General features: G+C 38.3%; 1 protein-coding gene across 1 annotated transcript in view; it reads left to right on the top strand.

The window, feature by feature from the left end:
- Positions 1–18,952, top strand: part of LOC126251461 (cytochrome c1, heme protein, mitochondrial-like) — a 39,941-nt gene that overhangs the window by 8,571 nt on the left and 12,418 nt on the right. The window contains exon 5 of the mRNA XM_049951891.1: positions 6,610–6,774. Coding sequence (XP_049807848.1) covers positions 6,610–6,774 — 165 coding nt within the window. The remainder of the gene's footprint in view (positions 1–6,609; positions 6,775–18,952) is intronic.

Below are 18,952 nucleotides of genomic sequence, written 5' to 3'. Positions count from 1 at the left end.
CTCTTGTTTTGCCATCTGCCTCCTTAAATTCATTTTTTCATGTTTAACTAATTACATTAATACACATGAATATAATCTGCATTTGTATGAATGAGAAAGATTGGCCCATAGTTTTATAGAATTTAACACCAGATCTAATATTGTGCTTAGTTTTATGTATGTAATTGGTTTTCTAATTTATTTTGACTGTTCCTAGTTAGTATCTTTTGTTATAGGGTGAAATCAGTAATTGTTTCATAACTTAGATTCTATTGTTGACATATAAACAAATACAAATTCTGTAATAATTGTAAACATTTGGAAGACGAAATGCTAGTATTCATAAAGTATCTATTTGGCTCTAGTCTGAAACATGGTAGCAAAACCTGCCCTTCATTAATTCCAAAATAATTCGGCCTAACTCTTGCAGTAGAAGAAACGATTAAAAAGACGCAATTTTTTGATGTATTCAGTTAATTTAATGAGTTAAATTTTTATTTCTGTAAATTCAACATCAAACAATGTGCAGTTTCAGCACCTGTTATTGTGATGATATATAAGGGTCCGATTTTTGGTCATGAGACAGTCAGTCCCACGGCTGAGTTTTGGACAAGAAACCTGTGCTGGTTAGAACAACAACAATGCTTCATATTAACTGTGGAATAAGTGTTAAACAATTATGCCATGTGTAAAAACAGTGACAATGTCTGCTCCGTATGTACCTGATTATTCTTAAAGAACTATGAACTTTGTGGTTAGGTTTTACTGCTTGTTGATGTTAAACAGAAAATTATTGTAGCAGTTTGTGGAGGTTTGCCTACAAACTATTAATGAGGCTTTTGGAAAGTATTAAACAATAGTGCACTGGCCATACATAAATAACTGTGTATCATTAGGGGGCTGTGTAGACAGTAAAAGTAAAAGACTGTGCACCGCAACTGTGCATATGTCGGCTACATTATTTACAGTAGTCAGTGTCCAAATTACAAACCTCATATTTCAGCCAGTGTAGCCACGCAGTATGTCGACACTGAGGACAAATAAACTAACAATTAAAAGTAGGTGGAACTGCTACAGTACCAGTGTGTCTCAAGACTGCCGTCCCATGGTTTCATCAGAGATGGTGGTCATTCGTGTTACAGACTGGAATTGTGCATGTTTGTTGGACACCTCACGTTGGTATTGGAGGGCTGTGCAGTATCGGGAACAGGATCCTCTAAACCTTTTGTTCAGCCTTAAAATTGACATTTTGGTGATAGTGTAGTCTTTTCAGATGATATTTCATTAGCACAGGCACCCATCTCGTGAACATGTTCTTCCAGGAAGCAGCACCCAACCAAGCATAATGACCTGCAGTATCTGCTGACATATGAACCTTGTTGATAATGCTTGGGACTTGTTGAAGCTTGCAGTGGTACATTTTGGAAACCCCTTTCACATACTACAGGGTCACCTTCGAAGAATGGACAGGCTTCAGTAGCAATGCCTTATCCACCTTGCGGACAGTATGTCAAAGAGGATCGTAGCATGTTACTGTGTGTTGTGTGCAACAACACAGTATTGAATACTATCCAGCTGCATATTTTGAGTTTACAAATGGGGAAAGTTCTTTATTAATAAAATTAAGTTGCATAAGGTTTGTTCTTTCAGTTATTGGTGCCTTTGAATATAAGCCCACACAGCATTGCAGAGATTCATGTAGTTTGAAATTTCTTCTTCTCGACCTCCTCTCCCTACTTCACCCCTTCCTCTGTCTCATACATAGTTTTGATCATTTTTTTAGTACTTAATCACCTACAGAAAGGAATGTTTACAATATGGGTTTGCAAATTTTAATCAGGGTTGTGTTTACTTCAAAGACATTAACCATAACCTTTTGCTTTCCTTAAAAAAAAAGTAGTGTAGTATGATGGAAGAGGATTGGTATGAGCTGTACCGGTATCTGTAGGCATCATTAAACCTATTGAAAACTGCAGTAAATTAAATTTTGCATGAACATTTAGCTGCAAAAATGGCTCATGGAAATTGGTCTGTGAAAAGAATTGAATAGTCCAACTGAAGAAATGCATCATATGCAGACATCATAACAGAGGATGTAACTTGGATACGTTTGTACAGACTGGAAACTAAGCAGCAGTCAGTCGTTTGGGTGTTGCGACAGGGTGTATATGGCCCCAGACAATTGGCAAAAACTCAAGAATTTTTCATTGTTTTAGTTTTCAGTTAAATTTTTGTAATTTTGAGTAGTAAGAACTGATACTCTAAAAAAATAATTTTACTACCTGGTAATACTGCATTAGTAAAACATAAATGAGGGACATAAACCAAAAGCAAAACTTAAGTTGCAAAGGAAATGTGCCTCCTCTGCCATTTACAACAACAAAACACAGTGCACACACAACTGTCTGCCACCAGCAAAATGTTTCAAAGGCTTTAGGACGAAGACTATGCAGTGCTTCTGATGACCATGATGTCACAACGGTTTACATTAGGTTCATTCGAGCAGTTGCCAGCAGGCTCATGCTCATGCACATGCACAGTTGAGTCTTGTATGAGCAGTACCTTCTCCCGCTTATGGCTATTGATGTGCGGCTGTTAGCTGTATCAGCAGTAGCAACAAGGAGCCAGATGCTACCCAGAAAAATTTTTCCGGCGCGCGCAGTCTGCCAGATTCGAACATGCACAGAGCAGTCTGAGTTGTAGTGGGAAGGGGGAAGTCTCCATGTGACCCATTTTTAAGTTCAGTGATTTTGCTGTTTTCTCTTTTACAGCTCTCGAGTCAAATGAAAACAAAGCGGATTTCTGTAGCCGAGAGCTAGCAAGTGAAATCGAATACAGTCACATAATTATGGAGGGCTAAATCGTGTTAGTAGTTTCAATTTTCTGATTTTATTTTATTTCCTTGTTTTTGGCAGCCAAGCATTAACTGCCTTGCAGAACAATGAAGCTATTTTTGTCGATTTGCTAAAGAAATTTGTCTTCTATTAATATTTTCCGCAGAGGCAGTGATTTTATTTGAAATGAAGTGTTTCATTCCACACTATTGGCTAGGGTCAACTGTTTGCTGAATTACAAGTGCCTATTTTTATGTTCTGGCATTGTATGCTGTTACACAGTATTAAAGAACCAAACATGAGATAATACAGTACTGGTATTCCAAGAAAATGTGCTGCCCGAAAACCACACTGGAAAGCTTAATATCAAGTTGGGGTCTACTTCTTTGTGAATTGACAAATGAATGTGCACTTTAAGCTGAATTATTTGTTCTAGGATGCTTACAAAATTCCAATGCCCTGATCACTGTTTTCTTTAAGATGTAATGTAAGATCTCTTAATGCTATATAGGTACAAACGTGGGCTTCCTACATCATAGTAACTGCGCACGCACAGTAATGACATTTTCTGGTGCTCTCTGATAACTGTTGAAATTAATTCTAACAGGTCATGGGAAAATGTTACGAATGACGGTTGAAAAGTGTTACTTTCAATGTAAACTTCATTTTACTCAAGATGAGTTATGTTACATGTGCAAATGTGCTTTGAATTTCTTAAATCACAGAGCTTTCTATTCTTATTTAGAGCTTAAAACTTTGAGGGCCAGCTACTTAGAAGAATTTCAAGCACAGAGGACCAGACATACTTAAAAGTTTACTTGCATACTTGTTGTGATGTATCTTAAAGTGTAACAAATGCTAAGAAAGATCAATATTTTATGGTAAAGCTTAGCTTATGTTGTAGCTGCACTATGTATATTAATTTAAACCATAAACTTTCTGTATTTGTATGTTGGTGCTACTGAACAGTTACATTGCTATTGGCTGACTATATCATGTGATCTATGTTCTGAATATCTATCATCTGCTGGCAAGTCACATGACATGAGCTATGATTGGAATACTAAAGCACATCGCAACTTGATATCATTGCTTTGGGAACTAGTGTGCTGTGTTTGGTGGAATTCAAATATGTACTTTTATAATATAGAAATATGAAGTGTACATGTTACTCCACATCCAAGATCTTTCCAAAGCGCATGTTGTCTCCCTCTCCCCGCCTTTCCCTCCCCTTTCTTTCTACCCCCTTTTTTTTGGGGGGGGGGGGGGTTCATTTTCTAAAGTGCTAGGAAGTTCTACGCTGGCATATAAAACCTTAACCATTCAATGAATTGGTAAGTTGTATAGTTCCAAAGGAAAAGTATATTGTCACTTAACACAGAAAAGGTGTAGTTTCACCCAGGAAAAGTGTATTTTTAACCAGGAAATCTTTTTTTTTCTGCATATACACTCTGTGCAAAATAAACTGAAACAAACCAAGGTGGTTTGTTGAGCAGCTGCTTCCAAATAAATGATTACTTTAGACCACAGGTGAGCAATCAGTGGACTGGATCTGGCCTGTGAAAGAAATTTTTTCATTGGAGAGAGAACGGAGCATTCACATTGCTCCCATTCGTGATGCATTTTTTTTTTTTTATGTATATATTTTCTATTCTGTTATCGTTCTTCCAGTTTGGCTTTTTTATAATACAGCTACTATATGTGAAGTTCAAGTGATTTAGTGTTTTAAACTTTTGAAAATGAACAAAGAAATGATGGTTTAATTTATTTAGCGTTACAGAAACATCCCATGCCTATGTGAGCAAACATCCTAATGACTTGCTTGTGGCTAAAATCACGAAGTTAGTGCTAATTGCTTGTTGACTGGGATTGGTTGTCTTACTGTCAGCCTCTCATATTGAGAGTAGTAAATAATTTTTGTCCATTGCACACACATTAGAACACTGTAACTGTTGAAACTGAAGTGAATTAATGGCAACCAGTTGCTTTTAAAGTTGTTTATTTTGCCATGATGACATTTCAAGTTGCTTCGCACCTAATCTTCAGAAGTTTACATTTATTTACATGATGTGTTACATTGTTTCTTTACTAATGGTGTTGCAGAATTTTGCAGTGGAAGTTTTCAAGACAGCTGTTGTTAAGTTTTGTAAGTAAAGAAATATTGTTTGTGACACTTGTGTATAAATGTAGACATCTAAAGATGTGATGAATATAAAAACACAAGTTTAGCGATATCATTTGTTGGTGTGGTGTTAGGAAACGGGATGCCATTCACATCAGTGCGTTACCCCTTGAAAATTAATTTTACGGGTGCTATAGTTTTGATTTCATGCATTGGGAGTGCTGTTGCCACGTGACGGGACTGGCACCCAAGCTTAAGTATTTATAAAAACCAGGCCTGCGGATCACTGCCTTGAGGATCAAAGAACATTTAGTGTTGTATGGTATGCAGTTACTTGCTGGACCCAAGTCTTTTAGGAAATCAGGAAAACAGAAAAAAAATCATGCCTCACAATGAGAATGCTAGCTGTCATGCTCAAATGTGAATATTTGAGAAGGAAAACATCAAATTAATGCATTTTTATATCAAATTTAAAAAAATTGTGTACGATGAATTTATTCTGATCAAAAATCTGTTGAATTCTTCCAAAGCCATGTTTCTGTAGTATTGATGTCAGAATGGAATAACTGTTTCCAGAATTGACTTGAAAGCAGACAAATGTGTGTAAATTTTAAAGGCATGGATTTAAGAAATAATAAAACTATTTGTTCAAAAACAATTTCTTCCATGATTTGTGTAAAACCTTAAAAGGTAGCCCATGTAAGAGCGCTGGAGGAGGATGTAGTTAAGTTGTTCCAGCCTGTAGAAGTGTTTGTGGGAGTGATTGGAGAATTTGGGCAAGTGTGACAATTGCAAAGGAGTTTAAGTTAGCGAACCATGAAGGTCAATGCTTGTGTCCTTATGAAAACATGTAGTATGCTGGAAAAGGGATTGCTGATCTTCGCAAATGTGGCATACTGGGATGCTATCGAAGGCACTTTTCTGTGTGGAAGGCATCACAGCAACTGAAATGTGGGCATTGTTGACGATGGTGGACTTTATTTCAATGTAGGTACTTTTTGAGCCATTGAAGAGGTGGTTAACATCAGAGAATGTGGTAAGCTGAGACAAAGAGTACCAGGAAACATACAGTTGTTGAGGAGATTTGAATTATTTTGAGGAAGGAGGGTAATTTCTTTTTCTCGTGTCCAAATCGTGAAATGTAAGCAAAAGAAGGGGCACAGGCTGATGGGTGGCAAGTAATGTTTCCTGTGTGTGGCCAGTAGACAGTTCAGCATGTGAGGAGGAGCCATAGGTAGCCATGATGGTGTTAAAGATGTTCATATAGCTTCATCTCTAAGCAGATGTGGTTGTAGGTGGGATATAAGAGGACATGTTGGTAAAGGATGACGGTTTGAATTTGGAGGTGGCAGAACGGGGGAATTTTTTTTGTAACTTCACAAATTATGGAGAAGCAAGATTGAACATAAGTAATATGAAAAGGTTATGACAGTCTGATGTATTTGCTGAGCATTGGAAAAGCAGGAAGGAATTATGATATTAAATGCAGTATAAACAGAATCCAAGTTCTATTATATCGTAGTATTCTATGTTTATAAATAGTCACACTTTTTTTTTTAAATGTGCAAAATAGAGATAATAGGGCAAAGTCATTGAGAAGATGACTTGCCTCTACAATTACATTTATTCCAGTTATTAAATTTCTTTAGTTGATTCATTTCTCTCTTCATATAGGTTCAGGATGGGCCTGATGATAATGGCAACATGTTCATGAGGCCAGGTAAATTGTCTGATTACTTCCCAGATCCATATCCAAATGAAGAAGCAGCTCGTGCAGCCAACAATGGAGCATATCCTCCAGACCTGACATATATAACATCTGCACGTCATGGTGGTGAGGTAAGATAAAGAACTGCAAGTTGTAGTTAAGATGAAGTGATAAATAGTAACAGCCTTAACATAATTTGTACTAGTGTATTGTTCAAATTTTCAGTGCCCAAATGATCATAATTTACTACAGTACCACCATTGTATTTTATATCACAACTTTAGTTCTTAAATGCAGTAATGACAATATTGTTTTATTCTCATAATGGAAGCTGGAATGAAGTTAACCAATGCCTCTTAGGGGCATGTGGTTATGAAGGCAGAACCCAAAAAATAAAAAAATTACCAATATGTATTTTCCACTGATGGAAGGAAAATGGGGAAATTAAAACACTCAACCTTAGAATTGCAAATGGTTTGAAAGGTATTAACTGTTGCCTATATTATAGATAATTTCTTCATGAGGATAATATATTAATCTGGAAAAAGTTCAAAAAATTGAGAAAAGTGAGTGAGAAAGTTAATAAATTGGGTAAAAAAATGCTGGAGGGGGTTAATGTGTAACCAGAAGTTCACAATTTGTGTGCCAGGTGTTATGATGGAACACTGTTACATTGAGAACTGTTGACTGCTGCTGTTAAAGTTACGCTGTTCGATGTAAAAATTGCAACTTGATGCAGGTGGCATCTGACAAAATTCAGATTAGTGTGAAGTATGCTACATGCTTGAAAATGGAAGTGGTTAGCATTTCATACAACCACACAAAGTAGGTAGGAGTAACAGCATCTCAGTGTTGTACATAAGGAAAGATTATGCAGTGGTTCTCTTATTCTAATATCTTCATTCATAAGAAGATGGTGTAAGGATGGAAACACTTACCAGCGCTTGTCGGAATTCACAGGATAGATCCCGTATTGGTCAGGATCCAATGGCTGTCAATGTGAAAATGGAATTTATATCTAAAAACAAAGATGATGTGACTTACCAAATGAAAGTGCTGGCAGGTCGACATACACACAAACAAACACAAACATACACACAAAATTCAAGCTTTCGCAACAAACTGTTGCCTCATCAGGAAAGAGGGAAGGAGAGGGAAAGACGAAAGGATGAGGGTTTTAAGGGAGAGGGTAAGGAGTCATTCCAATCCCGGGAGCGGAAAGACTTACCTTAGGGGGGAAAAAGGACGGGTATACACTCGCGCGCGCACACACACATATCCATCCACACATATACAGACACAAGCAGACCTCTAAATATGTCTGCTTGTGTCTGTATATGTGTGGATGGATATATGTGTGTGTGTGTGTGTGTGTGTGTGTGTGTGTGTGTGTGTGTGTGTGTGTGCGCGCGCGCGAGTGTATACCCGTCCTTTTTTCCCCCTAAGGTAAGTCTTTCCGCTCCCGGGATTGGAATGACTCCTTACCCTCTCCCTTAAAACCCACATCCTTTCGTCTTTCCCTCTCCTTCCCTCTTTCCTGATGAGGCAACAGTTTGTTGCGAAAGCTTGAATTTTGTGTGTATGTTTGTGTTTGTTCGTGTGTCTGTCGACCTGCCAGCACTTCCATTTGGTAAGTCACATCATCTTTGTTTTTAGATATATTTTTCCTACATGGAATGTTTCCCTCTATTATAACCATATCATTAATTTGAAAATGGAATTTGGTAGGTTAAGGATGACCATACACAATACCACCAAGGTTAAATGGCCCACTTCACTACTGCCCAATAGGAGATACGAATCTGTTCACTAGGCCATTTATAAACCTACAGCCATGTTGTGCTCTTTTAGTTGAGAAGTGGCTTGCTTATAGCAAGGCAAGTATACACACATACAACATGATGTTATTTAAAGCACCGTGGACTGTCAGCAGTGATACTGGAAGCAGTTTGCTGTTTGTGCTACAATCACAAACAAGCTTGCTCACCAATGAGACAACTCTGTTTGGTCTTCTTGTGAGCAACAAGGTCATTTTGGGACTGCACAAAATGAGGCCTAGTAGCACTTACTAAAAAGTAAACAATGTTTCTTTACCCTGAAGCATATATTTTTCAACATTCTTTACTTCTGCCTATTTACTGTGACACATTTAAACTGTGGGTTTAGAAAAATTCATCCTTTTTTTGTTATATATTTGTGTTTTTTTTTTTTTTTTTTTTTTTTTTTTTTTCCAGAGAGTAATACCCGTGAATAATGAAGAGCCAACCATACAGTTTCTAAATAAATTGATTGTATATACACCAGTCGTTATTCTGGTGAATGCAGTCTATTGTCATAGTGTATTATTGCCATAAAATTTATGCCAGTTAATTGTCAAATTATTTGGTAATTTTAGTAGAGCCTAAGAAAATAACATTCTTATGGGTTAATTTGTATGTGCAGACTGTATTAGTTATGCAGGAGAACTGGTTGGTATTGAATACTATAATGTGTTGTTAAGTTCCACTAAAAAAATAAAAAAAAAAAACTATTCTATAATTTAACACTGGAAAGTCCAGGATGGAAGAACAACAGTATGGAAAGAATAGGTTGGTACTCATCACATTCAGAAGGCATTAAGTCACAGAGGGGCACTGTGATAGACAGCTAAAATATTTAAACTTTCAAAGGCACTCTCTCTCTCTCTCTCTCTCTCTCTCTCTCTCTCTCTCTCTCTCTCACACACACACACACCACACACACACAGACTGACTGTGACTGCAGAGGCTGCAATAGAATCATTCTGCAGTCAACTTCAAATGCTGGTTCCCTAACTGTTTCCAATACTTTCTTCGTTAAAAGAATGTCATCTTCTCTCCAGGGCTTCCCATTTGAGTTCACGAAGCATATCTGTAATAACCATATGTTGTTCAGATCTAGCAACACACCTCTGAATTTCTTCAGTATCTTCCTTTAATAATACCCGCCTGGGCTCCCAAATAGTTGGATAGTGTGGAAGAATGTATCACACACTAGTTTTGTCTACTTGTCTACACGGCCTCCTTTATATATGAGCTACACTGTCTTAAAATTTCCCCGATAAACCAGTCATTCACCTTACCTACTGCAGTCCTTGCATGCTTGCTCTATTTCATATTGCTTTGCAGTGTTATGTGTAAATACTTAATCAATGTGACTGTGTCGAGCAGCACACTATTAATGCTGTATTTGAACATTAAAGGATTATTTTTCATATTCATCTGCATTAACTTACAGTTTTCTAAATTTGTAGCAAGCTATCATTCATTATAACAAATAGAAATTTTCTCCAAATCGTTTTCTACCACCCCACAGTCACTCGATAGTGATTCCTTCCCATACACCACAGCATAACCAGCAAACATATCCTTGTCGCTGATGAACACTCACCATTGGAGACAATGCGCTGAGTCCATTTACTTCAGAAGTCTCCAAGCCACTGACATATCTGAGAATGTATTGTATATGCTCATACCTTTGTTAACTGTCTTTCATGGGGCATCATGTCAAACACTTTCTGAAAATCCAGGAATAAGAAATTTGTCTGTTACCCTTAACCTTGGTTCACAGGATATCGTGAAGAAAATGGCAAGCAGAGTTCCACATTAGCAATATTTTCTGTATCAACATTGACTTGCAGACTGAAGTTTTTCCGAAGTCACATTTTCCACTCGCTTAGGACTTTGCACCAAGCAAGAGATTGACAGTAAATGCATCCTAAGTGGAGGGATAATGATGAATAGCACTTTCTGCAAAACAGAGTTGGGATTCCATCCAGACTTAGTGATTATCTTATATAGAGCTCTTTCAGTTGCTTCTCTATGCAGGGTCACCTGTTACTATAACCTCCATAAGGTAATCTGTTCAACGGTTAGACAACAGAATGTTGGTATGAGCCTCCTGCGTGAATGATTTCTTAAACACTAAATTTAAATTTCAGCTTTCCTTTTGCCACCGTCTATTGCCACACCAGACTGGTCAGTGAGTGACTGGATAGAAGCCCTTGGCCTTCTTAGTGATTTTACTTGTGACCAGAATTTGCTTGAGTTCTGTGCAATACCTTTTGCTGAGGTATGACAGTGGAAGAAGTTGTATGCATCAAATATTAACCTTTTTACAGACAAAAAAATTCTTAGCAGCTTCTCCCTGTTGTCATTAGTGCATGCTTTCTTGACCAAGAGGCAGCATCATCTGTTTACTTGGCATTTTCAGATTTTTGTTAGTAAACCACAGCGTGTCTTTTCCATCCTTAATCCGTATTCAGCACATACTTCTGTAGAGTGCAATTTACAATCAGTTTAAACTCTGGTCATCATTCCTCTACGTTTATCAACTGGAGGTAAATGATGTCCATTTATTGTGTAAGTGGGATTCTAACAACTGATTATAGCAAAAATACCCTCCTGGCCTTCTTGAGGGTACTTATAAATGGTGGAAAAATAAAAAAAAAAATTATAACTTTATTAAATTCTATAGTCTTTCCTAATTACACTGATATATACATTATAGTGTTTCAAATGAAAAATGACCTCTGTATACCAAATTATGAAGTAACGGACATGTGTGCTGCCACGCCCCATGTATTTATGTTACAGAAACCAGTATTATTTCGAAAATAACTGTGAACTTTCTGTTTCCAGCGATTATGCATATGATACATTGTATATGTTGGTAACAGTGCAGGTTTCTAGTGTCCAAATGATTATTTTTGCTAGTATTTACTTTTGCTTTGCTGAAGCAGTTTGTTCACATGTTACTGAATGTTTGTTGCCCAAGTTCTACATATATTCTTGGAAGTACATATCCTTTAGTGTCCAATAAATATAAAATTCAATAAAAGGAAATTCCATGGTAACCAGTTCACAAACAAAGCAAGCCACACTGTTGAAAGTAACCTGTGTATCAGTTCTTCAGGGAAGAAACTCACTCATGGCACGCCTCCTGGTGATTCAAATTTTTGTTTTAACAATGACGCTTGTTGTTGTTGATGGTGGGCATCGTATCTTCTTTGATAAAGGAAGTGGCGCGAAAGGTAAACAATGTGATGGTGTAGGCTGCCTGGAAATAACTGAACAACAAAGTAAAAGGAAGTGTTTAGCATCAAAATTAGTTGTTCTGTATAGATCCTGCAATAAATCTACCTCGAAAATGACTTGCAACATTGTGAATAATTCATATGATGTGAATTTGAAGTTAGTGTATGCAGTGCATACAATACGGAAAGGAAAAAAGGCTGCTCAAAGGTTTTGTGGTTTGATGGACCTTCCTCCTTCTCCCAATAGGATCAGCAAGTACATAAAAATACTTTTAGGTGCCTTGATTGTTGTTGTTGTTGTTGTTGTTGTGGTCTTCAGTCCTGAGACTGGTTTGATGCAGCTCTCCATGCTACTCTATCCTGTGCAAGCTTCTTCATCTCCCAGTACTTACTGTAACCTACGTCCTTCTGAATCTGCTTAGTGTATTCATCTCTTGGTCTCCCTCTATGATTTTTACCCTCCACACTGCCCTCCAATGCTAAATTTGTGATCCCTTGATGCCTCAGAACATGTCCTACCAACCAGTCCCTTCTTCTTGTCAAGTTGTGCCACAAACTCCTCTTCTCCCCAATTCTATTCAATACCTCCTCATTAGTTATGTGATCTACCCATCTAATCTTCAGCATTCTTCTGTAGCACCATATTTCGAAAGCTTCTATTCTCGTCTTGTCCAAACTATTTATCGTCCATGTTCCACTTCCATACATGGCTACACTCCATACAAATACTTTCAGAAACGACTTCCTGAGACTTAAATCTAAACTCGATGTTAACAAATTTCTCTTCTTCAGAAACGCTTTCCTTACCATTGCCAGTCTACATTTTATATCCTCTTTACTTCGACCACCATCAGTTATTTTGCTCCCCAAATAGCAAAACTCCTTTACTACTTTAAATGTCTCATTTCCTAATCTAATTCCTTCAGCATCACCCGACTTAATTTGACTACATTCCATTATCCTCGTTTTGCTTTTGTTGATGTTCATCTTATATCCTTCTTTCAAGACACTGTCCATTCCATTCAACTGCTCTTCCAAGTCCTTTGCTGTCTCTGACAGAATTACAATGTCATCGACGAACCACAAAGTTTTTATTTCTTCTCCATAGATTTTAATACCTACTCCGAATTTTTCTTTTGTTTCCTTTACTGCTTGCTCAATATACAGATGGTTGTGTCTGAAGCATCTATGAATCGTGCAGTAGAAGAAACTGTAAAGATTAGTGGAACCAGATACATTGCTGTTGCACTTGATGGGACACGGCTACATCGAACATCATTCCTTAAATGGTGTTATAAATGCTACTTCTCTGGAGAATGGAAAAGTTGTTGATGTTGAGTGCTTTTCCAAGTACTGCCTCGCCTGCCATGGTAACACTTAAGGACATATTGAACATCGATGTTCTAAGAATTGCTATGGTACAGTGGAGGTATGTAGTGTGCTGGAGTGCTAAAAATATTTCAGAGGTCAGTGTCTGCTTATAACGTTTAATCAGTTCAATGTTTATGTTAAAACCTTGGTAACAAAACTGGAGTGTTGTGGACATGTGCAAAAGAGGATGGGTGCTAGATTGAGGAAGCTACAAAGAGAAATGAAAGGAAAGTTGCTATCTGATGGAAAATCCGTGTCTGGCCGAGGCAGATTGACAGAAACTGAAATAGACCTTCTTCAGAGTTATTATGGACTTGACATTAGATGACCTGCACCTCTGAATGATGTTACAGCAATGAGAAAAGCTGTACGGTCCACCTACTTTCGTAAGTTCTCCACAGATGAGCACCCTGTTCACAGACTTTGCCCTAAAGGAACTGATTCTTGGTGTGGTTACCAAAGCAAAAGGGAGTGGTCAAATATCATAAGCATCCTCTTCCTGAGCCTGTTGTGAATGAAATAAAGCCAATTTTTAGAAACCTAAGTGACCATGTTTTGCTTAGTAAATGTCTTCATGGGGCACTCAGAATACAAATGAAGGTTTCAGCCATTGCATGTGGAAAAGATTGCCCAATAATGTTTTTGTAGGACTAAATACATTAAAAGTCAGTGTACTAGATGCAGTGATATTTTTCAATAATGGAGTGATAGGAAGGTTGGAAGTCCTGAGAAATTTAGGCATAAAATGTGGCTCTAACATGGAAGATCAGTTGCTTGCGTGTGGCAGACAATGGGTGCATAAAGCTGAAAGATCTGCTCTTCAAGTTACCAAAAAAGCAAGAAGTGCTAAAAGGAATGCCAAGAGGAAGAAATGCTGCAGGATGAAGACTATGCTTTAGGAATGTTCTGAGGCACACTTTAATTGGACTCATATCTTCATTCGCAATTTCCCACGAGTTGTATTTTTCAGAATTCAGGTACAAATATTTCCCAAAGTTTTATAAAGCATTGCTCTAATTTTTTTCTGTAAGTTGAAATAGTCCATACTCATGTAGTAGACCTAAGATTTATTGCCAAATCAACAAAATTATAGAAAAAATAACTTTTTTTATCAGGAAAAAGTTATAAAAAATAAAATGTAAGTTATGATATTTTTTTTATCCTTGTAATATACATAATAGGTGAAATTGAATAGGTCTAGTACCTCAGCCATCATGTCGTGCAGATCTGCTAAAAATTTGGTCTCCTCAAAATGTATAACATTGGATTAAATGGTACCTCAATTTGAGGAAACATTTTGGGGAAAAAATGCATTAATTTCTTTGTAATTTTTTTAATAGCCCTAAGCAGGTTCAGAACTATTAAAAATACTTCTTATTTGTTTAGAAAGTGTGCTGCATTACCTGATAGCAACAAAAAAATCTGTAAAACATATACTTTATAAACAGTGCCTGGAAGAAATAGGTGTTTATTTTTACATAATATTGAGCCGGAAAAGTACCCTGTATCCTTAATTAACTTCAGTAAGCGTCACCACTGTGATGTAAACATGGTCACTGATCCCTGTCTCTATACTGACACCATCAATAACGTCAGAACTGTTTCTATGTACAAGGGCAAAAATATTGCCTCTGCAAGTGGGCTGTCGAACTAGCTGCTCAAGACACGTTTTCGGAAAACGTGTTCAGAAGTACTTTGCAAGACAGTATGTCCATATCAACTGCAATGAATGCATAGACAGCCCAGTCTACACTCAGGAGGCTGAAGTCACCTCCAGATAATACTGAATTATTGTGTATTTCCAGGCTACTGAGCTTAGACTTCCTTTGAAGGATTCTAAAATTGTCCTAGTGTAGGTCTAGGGTCTTTGATTAGTAATCAAAATGTCCTCAGTCCTGGGTTCGAAACCCACTACCGCTTAAATTTTGATTAACAATCGGCATTATCGGTCAGAGACTTCTGGCATAAGAAGTCACCATCAGTCTGCTAAAGGCCTTGTCAAAGGGGGCAGAGGAGCAGACAGAAATTCAGGGCACTCTCTTGCCTCTTGTCCATGCAGTGGGAAACTAGAAGAATCGGAAATGATCAACGGCATGAGGATGCGGAAGACAGTGGAAACCACTGCCTTAAAGACACATAATGTTTATCCACAAGACATTTGGCCTGTAATTGAAAAAGTGTCACAATCTCTCCATTGTCAAAAGATTCCGGAATAGTCCCCCATTTGGATCTCCAGGAGGGGACTGTCAAGGAGACAGCAACCATGAGAAAAAGATTGAATAACCATAAAACGATAACATTGTATGAGTCAGGGCATGGAATGTCAGAATCGTGGACATGATAGGGAAACTAGAAACTCTGAAAATGGAAATGCAAAGGCTCTATCTAGATATGGTATGGGTCAGTGAAGTGAAATGGAAAGAAGACAAGGATTTCTTGTCATATGAGTATAGAGTAATATCAGCAGCAGCAGAAAATGGTATAACGGAGTAGGATTTATTATGAATAGGAAGGTAGGTGAGAGAGAGTGTTACAGTGAACAGTTTAGTGATAAGATTTTTTTTTTTTCCCAGAATCGACAGCAATCTAACACCGACAGTGATAGTTCAGGTACACATGTCTAATAGTCATGGGGAGACTGCAATGCAGTTGTAGGGGAAGGAGTAGAAGAAACAGTTACCGGAGAGTATGAGTTTGGGATGAGGAATGAGAGAGGAGAAAGACTAATTGAGTTCTGTAAAAAATTTCAACTAGTAATAGTGAATACTCTGTTGAAGAATCACAGGAGGAGGTGATACGTGTGGAAAAGGCCAGGTGATATGGGAAGATTTCAGTCAGATTACATCATGGTCAGACAGATTCTGAAATCAGATACTGGATTGTAAGGTGTACCCAGAAGCAGTTATAGACTCAGATCACAGTGTAGTGGTGATGATGAGTAGGCTGGAGTTTGAGATGTGAGGAAAAATCAATAGACAAAAAAGTGGAATAATTAAGTACTAAGGAATCAGGGGATACACTTGACGTTCTCTAAGGCTATAGATACAGCAAGAAGGAATAGCTCAGTAGGCAGTACAGTTGAAGAGGAATGCACATCTCTAAAAAGGGCAGTCACAGAAGTTGGAAAGAAAATGTAGGTACAAAGAAGACAACTGCAAAGAAACCATATGTAACAAAAGAAATACTTCAGCTGACCGATGGAAGAAGGAAAGGAAAATTAAAAGTACAAAGAAATCAAAAAATAAATAATTGTTGGAGGAACTGACTCCACATACAGGAAAGGAAAGACATTGCTATGTGAATGTACGAGTCTGGTGACATACCATCTTGACTTTCAGAAGATGTCGTCCACACTATTCCTAAGAGAGCAAGAGCTGACAAGTGTGAGAATTATTACACAATCAGCTTAACAACAGAAACTGTAGAGGAAGACAGAGATTGGAATACATCCAGCAGATAATTCAGGACGAAGGTTGCAAGTTCTACTCCGAGATGAAGAGATTGGCACAGGAGTGGAACTCGTGGTAGGACACATCAAACAAGTGAGAAGATTGATGGCTCAAAAATATTGTCTTGGCAGAATCAGGTGGCCGGTAAAAACGCTGATAATTACCTTGAGTTTACCTAGTCCTGTTGCTCACTTTGAGGTAATTAGTGAGTTAGATCCTTTTCCGACCATGATACACACATTATTTTTGTCGACTGCAATAAACGCTCCACCGCCTATGGCATTTCATTTGTCGTTTTGATATACATTCGATGCCCCACTAATATTTCAGAGCTTTCTACTTATGGTTTAAGTTGGCCCTCATTCAGAGAAAAATTTGAGCACGATGATTTGCTCGAGGGCAGTAAATTCAGTAACTTTGTTATGAATATGTGACAATTTACTGTTGAAATGTTCACAGTGACAGTGTCTTTACTTCGTACACAGTCTGATTCCAACCTGTGTGTATTGAGTGGTAAGCACTCATCGGACCTCCAACTACTGCAAGAAAGGGGGGGGGGGGGGGGCACAAGCACTCAACTACCTCAGTAGCTGCTTCTCCCCTCCCCCCCCCCTTTTTCTCCCAGGGCGTCACAATTCTTTCATGATTTTTGTGCCTAGCTCACATGGGGCCCTGAGCTATTGCAGCCTACTCTTACACCCTGGCTGCATTTCCTTAACCCTCCCTATCCTCGCTCCTTTCCCGGTGCCCCCTTCTCCCCTCTCTTGGTGTACTGATTCATATCGACTTGGCTATCCACCTGGTTCCTTGTGTTGCTTGCAATTTAGTTCCTCTTTCTTGTTCATTCCTTCTTTTTGGCATTCAGTTCCCTCTTGAGGTTTGACCTCCACTTCTAAATATTTTGTTTTTAGTGACTTCCTGGAGCATCGGAACTCCCAGCAATGGAAGCCATGCCAGGCGGTCCTTGCTGTGGCTGGATGGCCCCCCTTGTGGAGAGCCTCTGATTGGAGTGGGTGATATCAGGGTGGATGCTTGGCAAGCTGCAAAAATCTGGCTGTTCTCAAACACCTGTCTCCTCGTGTGGTGAAGGAGTATTGAATGCCATTCCGTATAAACTGGCAGCCTTCCCTTACCTGGCTACATCATTGAAGGAGGATCAAACTTGCCTTCTTGGGATGAAACACTTTCCCCACTATTGTTCTGTACTAGGACGGACAGGGACACACTCATGGCCAAAAAGCCATTGTGAATGGAGTCTCTCAGTAAGATGCAGTCAGGCTCCCTCTTAATCAAAGCTGCTTCTGCCGTCCAGTCTACAGCTCTTCGTGTCTGTAATCATTCTTGGCAATGTCTCAGTGTGTATTACAAGATGTATACAATCCGGGGGGAAACCCAAGAACGTTTTCATCCGGGAAAAACCCGGGAATTTTTCATTGTTTGCTTTCAGTTAAATTTTTCTAATTTTTCCTGGTAAGAAACTTCGGTGGCAAAGGAAATGCGCCATTTACAACAACAAAACACAGTGCACGCACAAGCATCTGCAAACAACAAAAATATGTCAAAGGTCTTAGGGTGAAGACTGTGTAATACTTCGTTACAATAAACTACTTTCTATGAGAGTGACGTCACAACTGTTTACATTAGGTTCGTTTGACCAGTTGCCAGCGGGCTCATGCGCTTGCATAGTGGACTCGCGTATGAGCAGTATCTTCTCCCGCTTCGTGCTACTTGAAGTGTGGCTGTTAGCTGTATTGGCAGTAGCAACAAGCAGTCAGGTGCTAACGAGTAAAATTTTTCTCGTGCAAGCTAGCTGCCAGATTCGCGCAGTCAAGCATTAATCGCTTTGCAGAACAATGAAGTTACTTTTGTCAGTTTGCTAAAGAAATTTGGCTTTATTAATCTTTCCACTGAGTCAATCAATGTATATGAAACGAAGTGTTTCATTCTACAGTATTGGCTAGCTCCAACTGTTTGCTGAATTTCAAGTGCACATTTTCATCTTCTGCTATGTATGGCATTATGCCATAATAAAGAACCAAATATGATACAGTACAGTCCTGGTACTCCAAGAAAATATACATTCCAAGAACCACACTGAAAAGCTTAACATCAGATGGGACCTACTTCATTGTGAATCTGGAAAAAACCAATATGCACTTCAATCCAAATTATGCATTTCAGTATGGTTTAGGAAATTCTGATGCTCTTGGAGTATCCTCTGATGTCCTGTTTATTATTTGGCGTAATGTAAGTTCTCTTAGTGCTTTATACATACGAACGTGCAGCCTTCCTACACCACTGTAGCTGCGCACGCGCAATAATGCCTGTTTTCTGGCGCTCACTGGCAACTGCTAAATCGAACCTATTTCTAACAGTCTCAGGATGGTATTGCGAACGGTGGTTCGAAAAGCAATACTTTCAAAGTAAATTTCTTTT

The sequence above is a fragment of the Schistocerca nitens genome, chromosome 4 (assembly GCF_023898315.1).
Source record: "Schistocerca nitens isolate TAMUIC-IGC-003100 chromosome 4, iqSchNite1.1, whole genome shotgun sequence".
Classification (NCBI taxonomy): Eukaryota; Metazoa; Arthropoda; class Insecta; order Orthoptera; family Acrididae; genus Schistocerca; species Schistocerca nitens.
The sequence above is the reverse complement of the archived record's forward strand: the minus strand, read 5'-3'. Positions and strand labels throughout refer to the sequence as shown.